Genomic DNA, 22,821 nt, shown 5'->3' with positions numbered 1-22,821 from the left:
AGGAGGTCTTTGTTTTCGGCTCAACTGTGAAAATGAGAAAATGCCTCTAGCCTGACAAACAAGAAACCCACACAACAGAGGTCGGGCCGTGACCTTTATTTAAAGGTACCACACTTCATTAGCAAAACACTCACATGCAACACACAGATGCGCCTTTAATGTCGCATGGAGTGGCTGTAAAAACCAGCTTCATTTCCACCCCCGTTAGGGCTGACCCGCAGCCCTAGCTCCAGTGCAGGGCAAAGTCAGCCTCACACGAAGCCCTTCTGACACTCTACGTCCCCACAGAAGCACTCATTAAAGACCCAGGCTCCCTTCTCATTTACTTTTCAAAGTAAATACACATACTTGCTGTACGTTGGGGGGATTTAAAAGAAAAAAATTAATATCTCAGTTTCTGAGTTAGTTACTTAGGATAACTAAAATTAAGGCTATAAAATATCTTAAATCCCAGAACACTTGTGGGAAGACTTACACGACTGTGTGTGAAAGCGCACAAGAGGAGAGAATTTTGGGGCTAAAACTTCCCAAGTTCAGATGATGCCAAAAAGGATGTGGGAGAAAAAGAGAAAGCACATAGTCTGAGGGATTCTATTTCAAAAGTCCTTAATTTATGAAATCTGTGGCGGGGGGGGGGGGGGGGAAATGTCTTCATATATTTAAAGCAAATTTTAAAATGCCCCAGTCTTCATCTTTAGACTAACGTTACTACTGACCTGTGCCACTAACTTAATATTGGGTCAGAGATTTTAAACCAGAACACAATTTCTTTTTTTTTTTTGGGCTGCCTTGGTTCTTAGTGGCCGGACGTGGGATCTTTCGTTGCAGCGTGCGGGCTTCTCTCTAGCGGTGGCGTGCGGATTTTTTCTCTCTCTAGTTGTGGCGCGCAGGCTCCAGGGTGCATGGGCTCTGTAGTTGTGGCATGCGGGCTCTCTCACTGAACAGTTGTGGCACACAGGCCCAGCCACCCCACGGCATGTGGGAACCTAATTCCCCGACCAGGGATCGAACCCGCGTCCCGTGCATTGGAAGGCGGATTCTTTACCACTGGACCACCAGGGAAGTCCCCAGAACACAATTTCAAAAGCACTTTCCTGAGCATGAAGGAAACCCTCCTCTGTTCACGTGGGGCTCTCACCTGCACAGAGATGGCCTTTCAGCCTCTTCAGGGGAAGCTCAACAGCTGCTCTTCCTCCCATCATTCCTGCAGGGAAGCCTCGCCGTGCGTGGCGGACGGACCTGCCTAGCGCTCTCAGAGCCCTGCCACACTTACGCGCCTGCATCCCGTCACCGCGTGCTCCAACTACCCCTCTCCACCCGTCATCTCCAAAGCATCGTTCCGCTGTGTGGAGAACGCTCACACGGCAGATCATCCAAAAGCACAAGGCGCTAAGCTCCCGGATCAAACAGTTCACAGCAGCCGGATGCGTGCGCTCCTCAGTATCAACGTAACATGGGTCCCAACAGCGCTGGCTCCAGGAACAGCCAGGCTGGGTTTTGATTCCTGGCTCCATGACCAACTAGCTAGCTCTGTGACCCTGAGCAAGTTACCAATCGCTCTGCGCCTCACTTTTACCACCTGCAAAAGAGGGATAATCCCAGCATCCACATCACAGGGTTGAGAGGACGCGAGGAGATCACGCCCACGAAACATTCGGCACAGCGCTTGGTACACCGTCAGGCTCAACAGACAGTCACGGGCACGAATAAGCCCTGATACAGAGGCTCCCCTGATTCTCTAGATGCTGGGAATCCTGACCCATCACCATCCTCAGTGATGAAAATCTGGACCCCCTCTAAGGCTTACGTAGACATGGACACAGCAATGACATGGTCTGCCTATAAACACGTATTACTGTTTACCTAATAAAAACACGTCACTGTTTACCCTTTAAAGTCTCAGCTGCTATTAGGTCAAGGTACTGAAATAACCCCAACTTTTCAATTTCCTCTGGGTCTAGCTGGTTTTTTTTTAAATTTAAACTATAGTTGATTTACAATATTGTGTTAACTTCAGGTGTACGACAGAGCCACTAGGTTTTATATAGATAGATATAGATAAATCTATATATACACACACACAAATATATAAATAATCTTTTTCAGATTCTTTTCCATTCTAGGTTATTACAAGATACTGAATATAGTTCCCTGGGCTCTACAGTAAATCCTTGTTGTCTACCTATTTTGCATACAGTATCTGTTAATCCCGTACTCCTAGTTTATCGCTCTCCCCACACCTTTCCCCTTTGGTAACCAGAAGTTTGTTTTCTATGTCTGTGAGTCTGTTTCTGTTTTATAACTAAGTTCATTTGTATTATTTTTAGATTCCACATGTAAGTGCTATCATATAATATTTGTCTTTCTCTGTCCAACTTACTTCACTTAGTATGATAGTCTCTAAGTCCATCCATGTTGCTGCCAATGGCAATATTTCATTCTTTTTTATGGCTGAGTAATATTCAATGGTATATACGTAGCACATCTTCTTTATCCGTTCATCTGTTGATGGACACTTAGGTTGCTTCCATGTCTTGACTATTGTAAATAGTGCTGCTATGAACATAGGGGTGCACGTGTCTTTTAGAATTGGAGATTTCATCTTTTCCGGATATATGCCCAGGAGTGGGATTGCTGCATCATATGCTAGCTCTAGCTTTCGTTTTTTAAGGAACCTCCATACCGTTTTCCATAGTGGCTGCACCAATTTACATTCCCTCTGGGTCTGGTTTTAAACTGAAATGAGGAATAGCTTCCTCTACTTTCATGAAGTCTGTGGACTAACAGTCCCCTGGTAAAGCACGTTCATACACATCCCTACTAAAGGTACTAAAGAGATACAAGAAATGGAGAATCACCAAACGGAGCATGACGGTGCTCTTATACTTTACAAACTAGATACTCCTGAACACCTGAGGTACCATCTACACAATCAATCCCTCTGGGGGAAAAAAATGTCCATTCTAGTCAGTAATCAGTAAGGTTTTGTGTTTTTTTTAAACCGAGTTTCTAAATCACACCCAGAACGTGATTTCAAAGGCTTCCTCCAATCTTCTGTCAAGCTGCAAGAATTACTGGTTTTGAGTCTGTTTTTCCCTCTTTTTCTGTTCACTCTCATGGGGTCAAGAGGGAAGTGACTGAGACCAAGGGAGAAAAAAAAATAAAATAAAAATAAGAATAGGAGGTTAAGGGAAGAAGAAAGCAAAGGAGAAAGAAGGAGGAAGAGAAAGGCGAGGAGCAAAGGGAACAGAGGACCCGAGCCTGGAGAACGTACCCAAGGATACACCAGAATCGGCTCCATCAGACTTGAGGAAAACTTCAAAGGCATGGCCACAGAAGCAAAGACAACATCAGGGGACATATTTCACACCAGGAGAGGATTTCAAAGGAACAGCACCAGGGAGAAGGGGTCATGTTTTCTTTCGCTGGGCCCTGCCTCTTTCAGCTTGGATGGTTAACGCCGTCTGGGGCGAGCACGGCCGTTACTGCACAAGGCCAGTGACCATGGCTTTGATCTCAGTGTGAGCTTCTGGGTTTTGCCCTGTTCTGAGGCCAGGGGCAACTATTTTCACATTTATATAGCACTGATCAAAGAGAGGGTGCCTCTTCCAATCGGGAAATGAGCTCAAAGAGCACGTTCTCTGGACAGTGGGTCTAATTTTCAATTCAACACAAAAATTATTTAGCACCTGCCATGTGCCAGACACTAGAATGGTCAAATGTCACCCTAAATATGTGATGTCCATCTTTAAGATGCATGTCATCCTGTCTCAGGTGAGATACAGCTGTGACAGAATCACGTGATGACTGGTTTCGGTGTCACACACAGCAAGGTTAATCCCAGCTCCATCACTTTGGACACGTTATGCTCTCAATTTCTGCTTCTGTAATACGCACGCACGCGCGCGCGCACACACACACACACACACACACCCCATCTTAAAGGGACACACTTATTGTAAGGGTTAAATGAGATAACACACTTAAAGTGTCTGGCATAGGGCCAGTATAGAGTAAGCACTCAATATACATTCCCTTCCTCTCACAGGTAACTGAGTGAACAGTTGAGCTACATACCCATCACTCACACACAGAGGTGAAAACTGAAATCCATCTTAGACCATCCTCTTCAGCACAGAACTCTCACCAGGTTCCACCAGCCAAGCACCTAGACTAAGTCTCAAAACCAGTGTGAATTCAGCGTGTTGTTACACGGCATCAACTGTTAGCCTTCAAGAGTCTTCATTGTATTACAAATACACAAGGTATTACAAATGCACAAGATTGTCCATTGCAGCATTATTATAAAATATTACCTAAATGTCCAAACAAAGGGGATTAGCTGAACCCACCATGGCACATGCATGCAATGGAGTACTACGCAGTTGCAAACAAGGATGAGAAACTGGCATGAAGCGATTTCCACAATACATGGTTGACTGAAAACACCTGAGCTCAAGTGAGTATACAAAGTATGGCACCTTGTGTGTCAGAAAGAAAGGGAATGAGAAAATATTCATGTACCTGCTTACTTTAACAGAAAGACACACAAGAAGGGTAATCACCTTCAGGGTTAGCGAACAAGAGCAGTGAACGGGACAGGGAAGGGAATAATGCTCCTCTAGGACTTTCTGTTTGTTTGTTTTGTTTTGTTTTTGTTTTTTGCGGTACACAGGCCTCTCACTGTCGCGGCCTCTCCCATTGCGGAACACCGGACACAAAGGCTTAGCAGCCACGGCTCACGGGCCCAGCCGCTCCGCGGCATGTGGGATCTTCCCGGACCGGGGCACGAACCCGTGTCCCCTGCATCGGCAGGCGGACTCTCAACCACTGCGCCACCAGGGAAGCCCTCCTCTAATACTTTTAAATAGAGTTTTAACTTTTTTTTTCTTTCAGTCTCATTAAGACATAATTGACAGCACTGTGTAGGTTTAAGGTGTACAGCATAATGACTTCACTTACTTAAACGGCAATATGATGACACAGTCTTGACTTTCAGAAGCATGTTAATAGTTTACATATTGAAAAAATGAAATCAACAAGGATGGGAAAAAATCTCCCACTGAGTGCCAACAGAAATTAATTATAGATTGTAATTAACGCAACACTGAAGTGGGGAGGGGAGGTAACTTTTGAAGTTGGTACTTCAAAAGAGGCTACTATTATACCCTCAGCACCAGGGGGAAAAAAAACACCAACAAATCTTGAACTCTTTTTAGCAGGTTTGTTTTTCAGAGTGGTACAGGCATAGCAATTCTGAAACTCTTTTAAGTGTGCTGTAGGACTGAACACTAAGTAAATGGGCTGAAGTTGTTGGAATCAGGGAGATACAAATATGGAATAGGGGAGGGTGAGGAAGAACTCCGTGGGGTTGGATTATAACTGGAGTATTAAAATGAACTCATGATTCCCTGGCTCTTTCCACAGAGTCTAGAAACCATGCTGTTCAACAGAACTTTCTGTGATGGTAGAAATGTTCTGTGTGTGTTCTGTCCAACGTGCTAGCCACTAGCCACATGTGGCTACTGAGCTGGAAATGTGGCTACTGCAACTGAGGAACTGATTTTTTAAACTTTATTTAATGTTAAGTGTGATCTGCCACGTGCAACTGTGTCTACTGTATTAGACAACTCAAGTCTAGAGGCAATGACACCACAGTTACACTGAGCACCCAGATCTTGGCTTCTAAATACTACTCCCCACTGAAAGGAATTAGGGTCCCCAGGAGAAACGGCCGACTCCATGGCTGAAGCAGGTAAGTTACAAGAGGAACATCTGGTCTGCCAGGCAATAAGAAAGTGCTCAAAAAAGGGGTGGGGGGAGAAAGGCATGTAAGAAGGACACATAAGGGCTTCCCAGGTGGCGCAGTGGTTGAGAGTCCGCCTGCCGATGCAGGGGACGCGGGTTCGTGCCCCGGTCCAGGAAGATCCCACATGCCGCGGAGCAGCTGGGCCCGTGAGCCATGGCCGCTGAGCCTTTGTGTCCGGAGCCTGTGTTCCGCAACGGGAGAGGCCGCGACAGTGAGAGGCCCGTGTACCACAAAAAAAAAAAAAAAAAAGAAGGACATATGAGTCAGTTGAAGGGACTCTTATCTGCCACATCAGGGACAGCTCAACTCACCAAACAAAACAGGAATCCCTGAGTCCATATGGATGACAGACAGGGGGAAAGGAGAGCTCTTCCTCACCAGATCACACTTGAATACCAAGGTCCTAGAAAAAATTACTCACTGACATTTCCACAAGACGAACCCCACTCTACCCCTTGCCTCATACCTTGATCTACTTTATTTCTACGGCAGATGAGAGTACTTTTCAACTCCAAATAAGACATTCATGTTCTTAACACTTAGGGAACAAAACAAAAAAGCTGCTCAGGGTCACCCTTTCAGTAAGAAAATAAAGAGTTCAAATGACCGAGGAATCCTCAGTTTCCAAGTTCTGGAGAAATCACTAGGCAAACCTCTTCCCTCTCCCCCTCCTCCCCGAACCAAATCAAATGAAAGTTGGTCATACTCTGTAGCTCCCTACCCTGGCTCAACCTCTCCATCTCTCTACTGGAAAATATCTCAGTATGATGGTTATAGTGAAATGCAGCCAAAGCATGCATCTCTGAGACCCTCTTCATAGGAATCTGTAACTCAGTACACGAAGTTTCTTGGATATCTTAAATAAAAAGGAGGGGACACACTATCGTGCAAATAGGAAACCTTTCATCAGATCAGACAATGCACTTAAGTACCCTAACCCATGAAGAAGTAAGAGATGCAGCATCTTTTAAACGTGCCTGTGAAACTGGTCATGCAGCGCTTAGAAAACACACGTGGAAACATCAGTAATGTTACTGAGATGAGGAATTAACCTGCGGCGAACGAGTGACACTGCCCACCTTTCCTCTCTGAGTCCAGGGAGTTGGCCCAGGGGGCGCTGCCATTTCTGGTTTTCTAAACCTGTGCATGATGACATCCATTGTGAGTTGCAAGTGAACTCTGCAGTTCTATTACTTACACTTTAAATCATTTACAGTGTCATCACAGATCTGTGCATCGAGGTCACATTTGTAACCACCCAAGGAGTTACAAAATCGTTCTCTAAATGCTTCGACGTTCTAATGATACTAATAATGACGAACGCTCTGCTTGTCATCTGCCAGGCACTGCACTAAGCGCTCACCATCATCCTTTGAGGAAGGACCCACTATGACTCCCGCTGAAAGATAAGGAAGCTGGGATGTTAACCCTGACGCTACGACTTTCACACATTACATTCACTGTAACAGTGCTCTTATTCCCTATCATTACCAGTATCTGAATAATGGACTCATTAATAATAAAAGCAGTAACTGTCATCAACTGAGTATTGTACTGGGCCCAACTCCTCGCATATTTTCACTCTACTGCTCACAATAGGTCTATACATGAACTGTCAGCATTGCCATTTTACAGAGAAGGATATAGGGCCCAGATAAATTAAGTGATTGTCCAAGGCCACAAAGATGGTGAGTGGCAGAATTGGGATTTAAACTAAGGCAAGCTTGATCACAAAACCTACTATCTCAGAGCCACCTCCCCCTTTCTTCGTTTAAAAAAAAAAGAGAGAGAAAAAGAAAAAAAAAAAAAAGGACCAAATGTCTCTTATTTGGGTTTGGAGAGAGGAAGAGATTCCTAGTAACATAAGAATGAACTCCAAACAGTTGGACGCCCAGGGTCTAAATTATGAGCCTCTCCCTCTTTGCGAGAGGTCATTGTTTTGCAGAGCCTTGTTGCTGGATTCCTGATCGTAGCAAATTCCAGGGCTCCAGACTGCAGGCTCAGCCTCTGACTAACACTACAGTGATTTACCGAGGATAGAGAAATACCGCTGTCAGTATGTCTTATGACTACACACACAGGCCAGCGCGCTGGAATGCCGGCAATGCCGAGGGCTGCTGGCGCGATCGGCCCCCTCGAACCGTGCTAGGTCCCCGCCTCCAGTGAGGAGCCTGGAATATGAGGTCCACGTTCCTGCCAGGAACGGCAGCATCCTCGGAAGGACTGGGGATGGCCGAGCATCCTGAGTAATCACTACACATTAAGTCACGTGTGCGGAGGAGAAAGGAGCAGCGCCTTTTACCCAGACAGACAGCGCGCTACTTCCAGCCGTCAGGGCGGCCTCCGCCCTCTGCCAAGACCCCAGACTACCCACCGGCCGCCCAACCGCCAGGCCAGCCTCCCCGCGCAGCTGCCTGGGGGGTCCCCGAGGCCGCCAGACCTCCGAAGAAGCATCCGCTCCCTCCGCGAGGCGTGCGTGTGAGAAACACAACGAGGGAGCCCAGATACAGCGCGCCGGTTTCCAAATACAAACGTGGTGACGCCGCATCGGGTCACAGAACTTTCGTCTCAGCAAAGGGGGACACTGAGGCGCAGGGAGTTGAAGCAACGCGCGCGGAGGCCGCAGGCGCGGGCGGGGACGGAGGGGCAGGGCCGCCGCCCGGGCACCGCTCCCCTGCGCGCGGGAGGAAGCTCCCTCAGCCGCGCGGGGCAGCCCCGCGCGCGCCCCCAGCACGAAAAGCGCCCTCCCCACCGTGGGACACACAGCTGCGGCTGCACACCTAGCTCTCAGGGTGCACACCTAGCTCTCAGGGTGCACAGCTGGGGCTCCTGAGCCAGCATTTCACAGCGGTGGCCCGGCGCTCGCCCCTTCGGCCACTGCCCCGGCCCCTAAGGACACTCGGTGGGGACCGGCCCCCTGCGCAAGCAGCTGGCAGTGACCAGGCAAGAGAAGCCAAGGCTTCCAGACAACGTCCCCAAGCCGCTCTAGGGAAAGGAAGCTCCTCTGGGGAACACACTCGAATGGCTGCACACATGCGTCGGAAGGAGATGAGAGGTCACCTCTCCTGGAGCTATTAACACCGCTTTAGTGCCCGCTCCTGGCAGGGGAGTAGCGGGCATCTCTCCCCTTCCGAGTCAGCGGCACAGAGTGGCAAGAGAACCGTGGCCCAGGACCCGCTTCAGGGGGGGCACTTACAGGTGGGGGGCGAAGATGCGACTCATCTTGGAAGCATGGTCACTTTCACAGTCCAGCTCGTCGTCGCCGGGCTCCACGGTGAACTTCCTCTTGCTGGGACTGATGGGCGGGGGCCCCGTGCGGTGACTAGTGAGGGCCGAGGCCACGGGCAGGCTCTGCAGCCGGGGCTCCCCCCTGAGAGCAGCTTCACCTGAGCAGAGAGAGAGAGACACGTGTCACCAAGCAGGAGACACGCCCCCACCCCGGCCCCTCGCAAAACGACTCCCGGGGTAAAGTTTCTGGCAACGGGATGGGCTGCCATTCTCAAAACGCGCCGGGCCCCGGGGAGCTGCCAAGCGCGAGCCCTTCCACATAAACATGGTTTCCCAGCACAGTCGCTCTTTTCTGCCCCAGCGTTATTGAGGTATCACTGACACATATCATTGTGTCAGTTTAAGGTGAACAACGTGTTGATTTGATACACTTATACATTGCAAAACGTTACCACCAGAGCTAACACATCCATCACGTCACATACCTACCATTTCTTCAATAACTTTTTAGGGCTTTAAAATAAAAAGTTGCAATAAAGTAACTGGGGACAGAGGGCGTATCAACCATAAACCATCTCAAAAGCTAACTGAAGACAACAGAGGTCTTTTGATTTTCCGGTATTCAACTCCATACCTGTAAGAGTATGATGACCTAACCGTGGGTTCATTAAACAACTAAACTCACTTTTCTTGCTTCTTACACTTTTATCATGTCTTTGGTATGTTATTTTTTTTTAGAATGAGGAAAATTTATGGGTTAATGGTTCACATGTTTGCCCCCCAACGTTAAAACAAACAAAAATACGTTGTTTAACGGGAAATACTTATTTTTTTCTTACGGTACACTAAAGATGGCATGTTAAAAATATGATTATTATCAGCACTAAGTTTCTGTGGATAATCTGTCACCAGCTTAATGCACATGTGCTGTTCTCAAAATATTTTCAAAGTCAGACACTCATGATCAGAGTTCACATTTTGATCTGATTCGACATCTTGCCGTCTTTCATTCCCGTTTTAGAAAGGTTTCATGCGAAGAGATAACTTTGTGCCTTGTTATGAATTAAAATAAGCATAACCTTTCATTACAAGAATGGTTATATACTTTCTAAATTATAAGCAAGAGTAATAGTTACTTTAAGAGAAAACATCAAGCTTTCTAAGTCATGGGGGGCTGAGTACCTAAAGTTTTCACAAATAATAACCTGTTTGTTGTGCTTTTCATATTGGCCTCTAAGGCCTGACCAATTTTGTTTCCACTTGGTCACCATTGGAGAGTCACATTAGGATAAAGTCGACTTCATCTGAGGCCTGTGGTACCTAAGAAAGGAAATCTTTGTTTGCCACCACTAATTTTCGTATCGTCACAGAATGCGTGGACAGTTTTAACAGCCGTTTGCTTCATACACATATGACAAATGCGATTTTGTTAGGGAAAGGAGGGGAAAATGCCTTCTTAATGTTTACCAGGAAAAATAAAAATTTTGCCAATTTAGTCAGCAAGATATAAACTAGCAAATATATAGTCACCCATAATACACCTCTAGTCAGGATTTCTTTTAAGGATTCTGGCCCCAAAGCAAACTGGAACTTTCCATTTTAAATGAAATACCTAAAACACAAGCCCTATGCTGGCCTGCTACACTCAGAAACTCAGCAGGATTTTGGTTGACCTCTACTTCGTATTAAGTCATTTTTGGTTTAAACAAACAAACAAACAGCAGTGCTAATATCTGTACCTTAATAAATTAGAAAATATCCTTTCGAAAGCTGCCCCTCCTTCTCATTCTCTCCTTCTCCACAGAGCATCAGTAACCCGGTTAACTTCTGGAGGAGCCCTGGTGATACCCTGAGAAACCCAACCACTGCCAATCAAGCCTCATCCGCAAGGCACAGCGCCAGCGCACCCTCCCCCCAGCGTCTCTCCACGTCCCTGGCAGCGTAAGTGGGATGAGGAGTACTCTGTGAGGACTCCCGGGCTTTGGGAGCCATTTCATCAGATGCCAGATGTGTGGCAATGCCAGTTGCCATGGAAAATCGCCACCATATCAACGAAGTCGAATCACCCCAAAAAAGGAAGAGTCACTCATTACGCGAGAAATCACTGTTACATGAAGAGCAAAACTCTTGGGGTAACGATAACATTCCTGCTTCACTCCGCAGTTTCCATCCTCGTACAAGTTCTTGGGCTTGTTTGCATTTAAGTCCATCAAATGCAGGCACTGCTCATCTTAGGACTGAATTGCTGGTGTCTGGCAGAGAAAGTCCACAGGAATCCTTTGAAAACACTGGAGATCGGTAACCTGGCAGGTGAAGGACCCACGAAGGAACCACAGGTGGTCCTGGGGGGAGGGGGGCTCCTCCAGAGATGACGGGGACATGCATGCCGTTAGTGCTGGGTTCCCTCGTGTGACAGATGGAGTCACCTACTCAGGGTCACATGTGAACAGGTTAACTATAGCAAGAACCATGCCCTCTGCCTATCAGGCTAACACCTCCTCCTAAACACCGTGCAAGCCCCACACACGGCTCAGCACAAAGAAACCAGGGGCAGGAGGAAAAGAGCCACAGTTAGAAGGGCAGGCAGGTCTGCTCAGTTACACGCCTTCAGCCTTCATTCATCTCCGGGCCCCCCTGGAGAGGGCCCTGGCCCAACGCCAGGTATCGTAGAGCAGGATTTGCTGGTGTCAGTGTGTACGTAGCAAAACAAGGTTAAAATTATTTTAGTAAAACTCTATTTTAATTTATTTTTGGCCGCACTGAGTCTTTGTTGCTGCACGTGGGCTTTCTCTAGTTGCGGCGAGCGGGGGCTACTCTTTGTTGCGGTGCGTGGGCTTCTCACTGCGGCGGTTTCTCTTGTCGCGGAGCACGGGCTCTAGGCACGCGGGCTTCAGTAGCTGTGGCTCGCGGGCTCTAGAGTGCAGGCTCAGTAGTTGTGGCGCACAGTCTTAGTTGCTCTGCGGCATGTGGGATCTTCCCGGACCAGGGATCGAACCTGTGTCCCCTGCACTGGCGGGCAGATTCTTATCCACTGTGCCAACATGGAAGCCCGAGGAGTACATTTGATCTGGGAGTCAAGGCACCTGTGGGATACCCTCCCTTTATTTAGAAACAGGCAAATATGGGCACGTACTTCCCCCCTCTGGGCCTCCATCCAACCAGGGGACAGACTAGCTAATATCTCATATTCCTTCAGACCCAATTCTATGGTCCACAATCCTGTAATCAATTAAGTAACCAACCAACCAACCAACATTTACTATGAAATTATCACTTGTGAAATACTGAACTAAGACATCAAAACCCAAAGTACGTACCTCAGATCTTATATGTAAAAAAAAAAAAAAAAAAAGTGAATCCACGGTCAAATAAATTTGGAAAACACAAGATTAAATAATTTTCCCAGGAGTTCCTTCTTGTCTTCTAATGCATGTGCCAGTTTCCAAGAGAGAAACGCAGCAGCGCTGCCTTCAGTCACGCCACCCGCAATTCATCCTACACCTTCTGTAGACACAGCCTTCCAAGGCTCTGTTGTGAGAACATCACCCCATCCTTACCCAAAGAGCCAGGAGCTTGCCAGTCACTGATAAAACACTATCCACACTGCTTCAGCACTCAAAGTCACCACCTGGTCCCAGCTATGCTTCTCATCTGTGTTCCTAGTATTCCTCTTACTAAGCTCTGAAAATTTCAGCCCTAAAGTTTAAACTAGACTAGTCACCATTCCACAGGGAACTAAAGATCTTTACTCAGGTTCTTCCCCTAATCTTCTTGTGTTGAATCCTACACATCCTGCAAAGGCCACTTTTAAAATGCTACCTCCATCAGGTTGCCTTCCTTGATTCCTCAATCTGAAAGTCATCTCTTTTCCTGAATACCCACAGAAATTGATCACTATGGCCCTTCCCTTCCCACTCTGTTCTGTGCCCCTTGAAGCAAGGGACATTTTATTCATTTTCTATCCTTAGAACACAGAGCACAATATATTCCATGCAGCAGATGGTTAGTATACACTGACAATGAGTAAATGAGGCAAGGGGTGCCCAGGTTATAGAGTTTTGAGGTATGTTAAAGATCAAAGATAACGTAGAATAAGGAATTTTTAAAGATCTATTTAAGGATATATTTATATAAAGAACGCTTACAACTCAACAAGAGAAAGATAACCCGATTTAAAAATAGGAAAGTATCTCACAAGAACTTTCTCCAAAGAAGAGAATCGCCAAGAAGCACAAGGGAAGATCTTCAACATCGCTAGACGTCAGGGAAACACAAAACAGAACCACAATGAGACACCACCTCGCAGCCACTAGGAGGGCTAGGATGGAAAGACAGAGGACAAGTGTTGATGAGGATGTGAAGAGGTTAGAACCCTCGTGTCTTCCTGGAGCAAAGGGGAAATGTGCAGGTGCTGGGGAAAACCACTTGGGGCAGTTCCTCAAATGGTTAAACACAGACCCAGCAACTACTCTCCCAGGTATACATCCAAAAGAAATGAAAACATATACTCACACAAAACTTACACATGAAGGTTCACAGCAGCATTATTCATTATAGCCCCAAACCCGAATATCCATCAACAACGAACAGATATAAAAAATGTGGTATAGCCATACGATGGAATGTTATTCAGCTACAAGAAGGAATGAAGTACTGGTTCACGCTACGACATGGATGAACCTAGAATACAGTACGCTGAGTGAAAGAAGCCAACACAAAAGCCCACATGCCATCAGGTTCCATTCTATGAAACGTCCAGGAAAGGCAAATGCATAGAGACAGAAAGTAGATTAGTGGCTGCTGGGGGCTGGGGGAAGTGAGGGGTGGGACACGGCTGCTACTGAGGGCAGGGTTTCTCTTGCGGGTGATAAGAAAATGTTCTAAAATGTATTGTGGTGAAGGTTGCATAGCTCTGTGAATACACTAAAATCCACTGAATTGTATACTTTAAATGGGTGAATTGTACGGTAACGTGAATTATATTTCAATAAAGCTGTATTTATAAGTAGATGAAAGAAGATCCCAGTATTACGAGATCCTTTTCTCTCTCAGGCTTTTCCACAATTAACTGTTAAATAAGAACAAGCATCCATTAATTTTCCCTGAAATAAAAATAAACCTTTTGTTATTGCAGCGATATCTCTCTGTCAGTCAGATAATTTTCTAAATATTTATCAAGTTAAAACAAATCAAAGCAGAAGTGCTTGAGGTTATGTAGACACTTGGATTCATCAGAGTCCTATTAAGCTCCAGCTCAGCTTTTAATCAGATTGTGTTTGAGTGTCTATTACATGCCGAAGGCTGTGCAAAGCGCTGTCAGAAAAACAAATGATGAAACTTATACAGACCCTGACCACAAGCAGGGAAGGGAAAAAAATACACACCAAAAGGAACTTATCTTGGTGTATAAAAGACTTCTTTCTTTTGTGCTCATGTGTATTCTAAATCTCACAATGGTTTGGTAATTGAAAAGGGAGAAATGATCTTTCTTTGTCAAGAACAAACAAGAGGAGGGAGTTTGAGCTGAGGAACCCAGTATTTTAAGTTTCTCGAGTTGGCTTAGCTACAACTGTCAATTTAACGTTTTTTTTTTTAAGTTACAATTATAACTAAAGAAGCTCAACTTTTAAAACGTATCTGGCCTTTTTAACAGAAGATAATCCTATCCAGGTATGTGATGCTGCAGAACAATGCCTAATGGATACAAAAAATTTACTTAATTGCTGATTTTAGTCATGGTAGCAGTTCTAGTATATGGATCAAAAATATTCCTTAAAGGGCTTCCCTGGTGGCGCAGTGGTTGAGAGTCCGCCTGCCGATGCAGGGGACACGGGTTCGTGCCCCGGTCCGAGAAGATCCCACATGCCGCGGAGCGGCTGGGCCCGTGAGCCATGGTCGCTGAGCCTGCGCGTCCGGAGCCTGTGCTCCGCAACGGGAGAGGCCACAACAGTGAGAAGCCCGCGTACCGCAAAAAAAATATATATATATATATATTCCTTAAATGTTTCTCCCAATTTTGAAGATGAGCAAGGATTTGGGCCCAAGATTTCACAAGAATCAGCGTATATTAATTTCAATTTTAAAAAGTTTAACAGAGAGAAAGAAAAAAGAAAACCACTTAGCTTTATGATGTGCTATAGAATGATTCTGCTGAAATAGCAGAAGGAAAATCCTGCTGTCAAAGTCAGAAATGGAGTGGGAGAAGAGAGACCAAGGCAGAGGGATGAGACCCACAGGAATCTGCAGCCTAGTTTCAGAATCCCATTCTTGCCATATTTAAAAGCTTCTAAGACCCCTTATTCCCTACATTATAACACAGCTAAAACTGAAGTTTGTCTATCATCAAGTGGCATATTTTGATAGGACTGTTTTTCTTTGGCGGACATGACACAGTGATTCATCTTAGACTGGACCCAATACAGAACCTGACTGGAGGGCCTTCAAAACAGCACCTGTCTCTTCAGCCCTGATTTCTTCATTTGTAAAATTCAGTGGTTCCATTAGCTCATCTTGAAGGCCTACCTTTGGCTCTCAAATCTACATTGTCCATAAGGTACATCTTCCAAAGGTGGTTGATAGAGAAATAGTCAACTTTTACAGGACACCCTTGACATGGTGGGAGCAAAAGCTGGTTCAACGAAGAACTCCTGACTCAAAGCTCACCTCACAGTTGAAGGAGATTTAGTTAAGAACCAAGCACCCTTCTCAGTCCCAGTGTCCCGGCTTCATTTACTTACTCCAGTGCTACGAGAAAGTTGTCCTTAGTCAACTGAAGCCTGAGATAAAGGCAATGTGGTCCACAAAGCGCAGACTTGACTTTTACTGAGCTGAATGGCAGAGACTAAGACCTTCACCATGGAGCGGGGACAACTGATCCGGTTTCAGAGGGATGGACGGGTCCCGGGACAAAGCAGGGGCGGTGTCAGAACTGGGCTCAACCCCCGTCACAATGCCTCCATCAGCTCTGCGGGCCAAAGGCCAGACGGGGATTTGTGGCTGCACTTAAGGTGGGCATGACTCGGGGGAAATGAATCAAAATAAGGGCATTTATTGTCGTTTTATGGAGGTTAGACAGCACAAGGTTGAAATGACAATGTCTGTGTTTATGGGAAAGGGGAAGGGACAGCTATACTAAGGGGTCTCTTGCTATAACTTCTAAGGATTTTTCACAAAAATCTCCATGCCTTGCCCAACGGAGAGCTTTCTGCCACAATTTAAATCTCTGCTGTGTCCAAGATTTTACGTTCTACTCTCCTCCTCACCCCTTTTATTGTTTCTAAACGTAAACCAAAGAAGTAAAACTACGGCTCAGTCCCCCAAGCCAGCTGCCAGCAGTGGGATTGGTCTCCTGTGTGACCACAGCCCACGGTGACAGACTGACATCACCCTGCTGGCAGGGGAGCACCTGATAAAACAAACGCACTCTACATTTCACAACCCATCTCCCATCTCCCAAGCCCCGGCAGCCGGGGCCTATTCATTTTCTTTCAAAGAATACTTCTTTGTCTCACGGACCAGCAGCTGGGGAGAAGACAGAGAAGTCAGCCTCTTTCAAACAGTCCAACTTGTGGCTATTCTTGACTTTTTTCTTTTCTCTAAAAAGGAAGGCTGTTAGGCAATACGATGAAACCCAGGAGAGCCAGCAGAGATAAAAGATGTGACGTAGCGTCTGCAAGCGGCGCAAGGATTTCATGGCTCAGTGACGGAGCCCCCGCCCACCTCCGCTCGGGGTGCCCCACCAAGTGCCCTCCCCACTGTCACCCCAGACTCACGGCTCTAAACCCGCAGCCCGATCGTACATCTGGAGGCCAAACCTCAGCTAAAGGTCACTCTTGTCCAGTCAGCCAGGGTCAGGGGGCTCAGGGGAGGTTAGGCCAGACCCCCGAACTGAGCTTGGTTTCAGCAGCTCTCACCTTTTCTTTAGAGCAACAATGAGATTGTTAAGAGAGAAAAAAAACAAAAACAACCACAACCTGTATGACTGGCTGCTACTAATATAATTAAGGATAACACCACCACAGTAAAACTTGCGGAGTTAAAACGCACACTGTTTTAATCAGAATTTCAAGTACTCCAGATAATCTTGTAGACATTACACTTTGTCAGAGCTTTCTTCTATCTTATATCAGCATATTTTATTGTAAAAGCATTTAAAAATCCGAGCTGGTATTCTGGGTTTTCCTGACTATAGTCCTATAAGGGAAGAGAGGAAGAATAGCTCCCATCCTGCAGCAAAGGAAAGTCGTGTTCCAAGAATGGGTGAAGGGACTTCCCTGGTGGTCCAGTGGGTAAGAATCCATCTTGCAATGCAGAGGATGCCAACTTGACCCCTAGTCGGGGAACTAAGAGCTCACGTGCCGTGGGGCAACTAAGACCCGGCGTGCCACAACTAAGACCCGACGCAGCAAAATAAATAAATATTAAAAAAATAATAACAATGGGTGAATAGCTCGAGTCACAAGGCTGATTGATAGAAGGGCTGGAAGGAGACACCTGGCATTTTGCTTTCCTACCTTTCATATCCTTCTAGCTGTGCAGGATGTTTACAGGTTAAGGAAAAGGAGTGGGAAGAAGACACTTGAAGGGAGGAAGTAGGAAAGAGAGTGGAAGGGAAGGGAGAGGAAGAGGAGGCATGCAGGGTGAGGGCAGGAAGGGGGACTCATGCGCTGAACTGTGCCCCCCAAATTCATATGTTGCAATCCTAACCCCAGTACTCAGAATGTGACTGTATGTAGAGATAGGGTCCTATGGGTGGGCCCCAATCCAATAGGACCAGTGTCCTCATAAGAGGAGATTAGGACACAGACAAGTACACACACAGAGGAAAGACCATGGAAACATGAAGATGGACATCTACGAGCCAAGAGGAGGGGCCTCAGGAGAAACCAACCCTGCCGACACCTTGATCTTTCGAAGTCCAGCCTCCAAACCTGTGAGAATAGATGCCTGCTGTGTAAGCCCCCAGTCTGGGGTACTATGATCCCACAGCCCCAGCTAACTAACATAGGAGGGAAGAAAGGGAGGAAGCAGGGAAGGCAGGGACAGGGCTGAAACCTGGGTCTGACACAAAGGATAAAGCTCTTCACTTTGGGACCTAACAGCTTCCACCGCTTGGTCTATCCTGACTGACCTGATCTAGTGGGACTGGTCGAGATGGGAGCAATTTTTTTTTTTTAAGTTTTTTTTATTGTGGTAAAAGTCACATAATATAAAACATACTATTTGAACCTTATTTAACTGTAGAGTTCAGTGGCACTAAGTGCATTCACATTGTTGTACAGCTCTCACCATCATCTATCTCCTGAATTTTTCACCTTCCTAAACTGAAACTCTGTCCCCATTAAACACTAACTCCCCCTTCCCCTGCCCCCAACCCCTGGCCCCAGGCATCTACCAGTGTACTTTCCAACTCTATGAATTTGACTATTCTAGGTACCTCATATAAGTGGAGAAATGGAAGCAATTTAACGCCTGGAGGCCACTTCCAGATTAGAACCTGCCCAGGAGGGGACGAGACCCGTGGGCTGGCACAGAGAGCAAGGGGAGCCCTGGCTCCGTACCAGGAGAAGTGCAGAGAGACTCAGGCTGTGTCTCAGCGAGAACAAACGCACAGGAGAGACCAGGGCTCTCTCTGGAAAGCACAGGTGAAGGGGAGGGTCGAGGAGACCAGGCGGGGGTCTCACCCAGGCTGCTCCCAGACAGTGCCGAAGCTGCCGGTGCGCCAGGGGTGGACGGTGTAGACAGTTCCTAACGGTTTTAAACACCTGTAATTCTCCAGGGGCAAGAGGAGAAAGGGTAAAAAGACAATCCCAAAGAAATGGTAAGATGTCTATAATTCCCAATATACATTCTAAATACACAATAAGATGTTTTAATAAGGTGAAGAGAAAGGTTAATCTGATATCAAAAAGCACTAACTGAAAATACTTTAAAGTAAATTAAAAACTGTTATATTCGCATCCATATGTTGCTATTCATTGAATTAGCAAGTTCTGCATCATTTAAAATAACTGTGTTGTGCTCAGGGTTTAAAAAAAAAAAATCCGTGCAATCTCATTTCCCTTACTGAGTTCACTTTATACCTGAACTGTATCTTCACAGATTATGTAATACTAACCTGGGTGAAATTATCACAGAGTAAGAGAACTCAGATTAATCTTACTATCTATATCATCTATACATATATACCACATATATATCATCTCGGCTTAAAGAAAATTTCAGGTACCAAACAGTGAGAAAATCAGGCTGAAGAGCCACAGATCTCAGCGTTAGGTTGGGTTTTGGCTTCATAAATCATAACTGGGATTTAATAGGACTGAACACCCGTTCGCGTCCTTGGTTTCCTGAGCCAGACCTAGTAACCACACCGGCGTCTATTCTTGGTCCTCGAACCCCAGACTGTGGCTCTGACGGGAGCTGCAGAGGGTTCAGGGTAAATCAGAGAAGCTGAGTCTGAAAGTACAAGCCCTGCTTCTACTGTATGGTGTCTGCCTGGACATTAGGACATCAGTACAGTGAGTCACACGCCCTCACATGTCGCTGTCTGAGGCCCCAGCACTGACACATGACCCGTGAACCCCAAGGAGATAAGAGCAGTTCAAGTACCTTGGATGCCAAGTGCACAGAACCCTCCTTAATGGAAAAGACTCTCTAAGCCCGCCAGAAATTCTTCACTATGTTTACTAGCAAATCTACTTTTGTAACATGTTTCTGTTAATAAAAAAAGAGGAGAATTATGAAAGCAAAGTGTCTGCAGGTGGTATTGGAATCAGGCGCTCTGCTGGGGACTCGACTTTCTTTCGAGTAAAGCTTACAGAAGGAATCGCTGAACGACGTGAAGCAAGAAAGAGGCTGTCCTAACCTCTTCAACAGGAGAGCCACCTGGGGAAGGTACCACCTCTTCAATGTATTATATAAGTGGGTAAAAATACCCTAAGCAACTCCCTCTTCCAGCCCTTTGGCATGCAACAGGTTAAACATCTAAGGTAACAGGCTAGTATCGGCACTGTCAAAACATTCTTAAATTTAAGGGAATTCTAGAGGGTATGACCGGGGCCAGAGGCCCTGGGAGTGTTGAACCTAAGAATCAGTCACTGACCACTGAAGGAGGAAAAAGAGAGAGAGTTTGGGGAGTGGAAGGAGACACTGGAAAACGAAACGTTCCTTCCTCTGACGTCCCATCACACTGACCCTCTAGAATGGACTTCTCACACCCTGGCTACTCTCGAGCTTGCCTGGGTCCCATCCTCTTTGCCCCACCTGCGTGTGGTCAGAGTGCGGCCCCGTGACTCGTTTCTGTGTCCCCGACCACGCCGGCCCAGTGCAGAGAGACGTGGTGGGCTTTGGGATCAAAGGTGTGATCTTGGCAAAGTCTCTTCATCTCTCTCGAGCCTCTATTTCTTCATCTACCTTGAGAGCTTCTTTTGTGAGAACCAGTGAAAACGCACAGGAAGTTCCCAGCCCTGCACGGGCCATCTGTTACTATACCATCTGTTCAATTCCATCCTTTGATACGACTCCAACCCAGAGGATGAAATGATGGGGGCAAAGGAACTACTCCAGGGTCGCTCCCACTGTTCACGAGAGGTCAGCACATGCACAGTTTCCACCAACTAGTCGAAAATCAGACACAGCGCCAGGAGCACAGGTCAGAGACCTTCCAGACCTGCTTCACCAAGAGCCAGTGGGGGATCTTGGGGCAGCTACCTGACTGCCTGTGACTGTTTCCACGTGTGTGAAAAGGACCACGTGAACCCACATGGAGGCCCAGATCTATCTTAAGGGTTAAACAGGACACTTGGCACAGTGCCAGGTGCTCTAGCACCCCTCCCCCCCCCACACACACACACAGCCTCCCCTCGTTTGCTTGTTTCCAGACACCTTTCCCCACACTAGAATTCCTCCTGACCAATTCAGTCATCTCCACTTTCAACATGCAATCTCAAGGCGGCCAGCCGCCCAAGAGCACCTCTTCTGATACCACCGGCTGGAGTCTGCCCGGCTCCAGCTCCCAAACTACAGATTTCTGAGCCGTACCATCGTGTTTGCTGCTGTCTCTCACGAGACAGACAGGCAGTCTTGTTCTCTGCAATAAATTCTAGTCCAGACCTGGAGGAAAAAGATGAGGCTCCCAGGAACCAACTCAGAATTCACACATAAACGGGCGTATGAACTCCTGAAGGCCACAGATGGGCCGACCTACCCCAAACACGGAATCTCACATCAGCTCCAAACCCCTTCCAGCGTGGAAGCCGGCAGGTCGCTGGGACATGACGAACATCCTGAGTCCGACGTCTCAGAAAGCCATTCCGCCAACCCACAGAGAGGCAGCAACCCACTGGATTACTTACTGCTGCTCAGTGAGCTGGTTTCAGAAGCCAGAGTGATTTTTCCAAGGATTAAAATAGGACACAAAGTTCAAAGACTCCACAATACTGAGAGTGAAAGCAGCTCTGGGCACTCAGGCACACACGTGATCCAAGGGCCTAATCACCGTGAAGACTGGTAAAACGAGCCAGTTAAAGCAGGGTTCTGCCAGCCTTATCACTCAAACAGCCAAGTGCCCAAGTACATAAGTTTATTTTTTCCAATTCTTAAATAATTTTAAAGCTACCGAAAAGTTTACTAAGTGAGCATCCCATTCCCCTCCCCTTGATTCATCTCGTCTGTCTACACACGTGCACCTTTTAAACTATAATTGCTATGATTTTTAAGGTACCTTGCAGGCATCATATCGTACCCCAAATACTTCAAGTGTCTTCTACTAGTGAAGGCACTCTCCTTCACAGACACAGAACCATCATCACACCCAAGCAAGTTCAAGTTCATATACCATCATTATCTAACACCCAATCCAGGTTCAGATTTCCTCAACTGAACTATCCCTTCTGGGGGGAGGTAGTGGAGAGAATCCAGGATCCAATCACACACTGGTCGATGGACTTGTTGCATCTCTTTATTTTCTTTCTTTTTCATTTGTGGAATTTTTAAAAAACATCTTTATTGGAGTATAACTGCTTTACAATGTTGTGTTACTTTCTGCTGCATAACAAAGTGGATCAGCTGTAGGTATACATATATCCCCATATCCCCTCCCTCTTGCGTCTCCCTCCACCCTCCCTATCCCACCCCTCTAGGTGGTCACAAAGCACAGAGCTGGCCTCCCTGTGCTATGCAGCTGCTTCCCACTAGCTATCTATTTTACATTTGGTACTGTATATATGTCCATGCCACTCTCTCACTTCGTCCCAGCTTACCCTTCCCCCTGCCCGTGTCCTTAAGTCCATGCTCTACGTCTGCGTCTATATTCCTGTCCTGTCCCTAGGTTCATCAGAACCTTTTTTTTTTTTTTCAGATTCCACATATATGTGTCAGCATACGGTATTTCTTTTTCTCTTTCTGACTTACTTCACTCTGTATGACAGACTCCAGGTCCATCCACCTCATTACAAATAACTCAGTTTCGTTCCTCTTTATGGCTGAGTAATATTCCATTGTGTATACGTGCCATATCCACTCATCTGTCGATGGACACTTAGGTTGCTTCCATGTCCTGATTACTGTAAATAGTGCTGCAATGAACACTGTGGTACATGTCTCTTTTTTTTGCGGTACGCGGGCCTCTCACTGTTGTGGCCTCTCCCGTTGCGGAGCACAGGCTCCAGACGCGGAGGCTCAGCGGCCATGGCTCACGGGCCCAGCCGCTCCGCAGCACGTGGGATCCTCCCGGACCGGGGCACGAACCCGTGTCCCCTGCATCGGCAGGCGGACTCTCAATCACT

At 46.6% G+C, this 22,821-nt stretch overlaps 1 protein-coding gene across 8 annotated transcripts in view; it reads right to left on the bottom strand.

Annotated features, from left to right (window-relative positions):
- The window catches only part of VGLL4 (vestigial like family member 4), a 163,154-nt gene that overhangs the window by 30,263 nt on the left and 110,070 nt on the right, over nt 1–22,821 (bottom strand). For all 8 annotated transcript variants that reach the window (XM_027093773.1, XM_027093774.1, XM_027093775.1 and 5 more), the window contains one exon: nt 9,006–9,195. In XM_027093773.1, the coding sequence (XP_026949574.1) occupies nt 9,006–9,195 (190 nt within the window). The remainder of the gene's footprint in view (nt 1–9,005; nt 9,196–22,821) is intronic.

The sequence above is a fragment of the Aethalodelphis obliquidens genome, unplaced genomic scaffold (assembly GCF_003676395.1).
Source record: "Aethalodelphis obliquidens isolate GAN/ISIS:26980383/991018 unplaced genomic scaffold, ASM367639v1 scaffold86, whole genome shotgun sequence".
Classification (NCBI taxonomy): Eukaryota; Metazoa; Chordata; class Mammalia; order Artiodactyla; family Delphinidae; genus Aethalodelphis; species Aethalodelphis obliquidens.
This window is presented reverse-complemented; position numbering and strand designations above follow the sequence as displayed.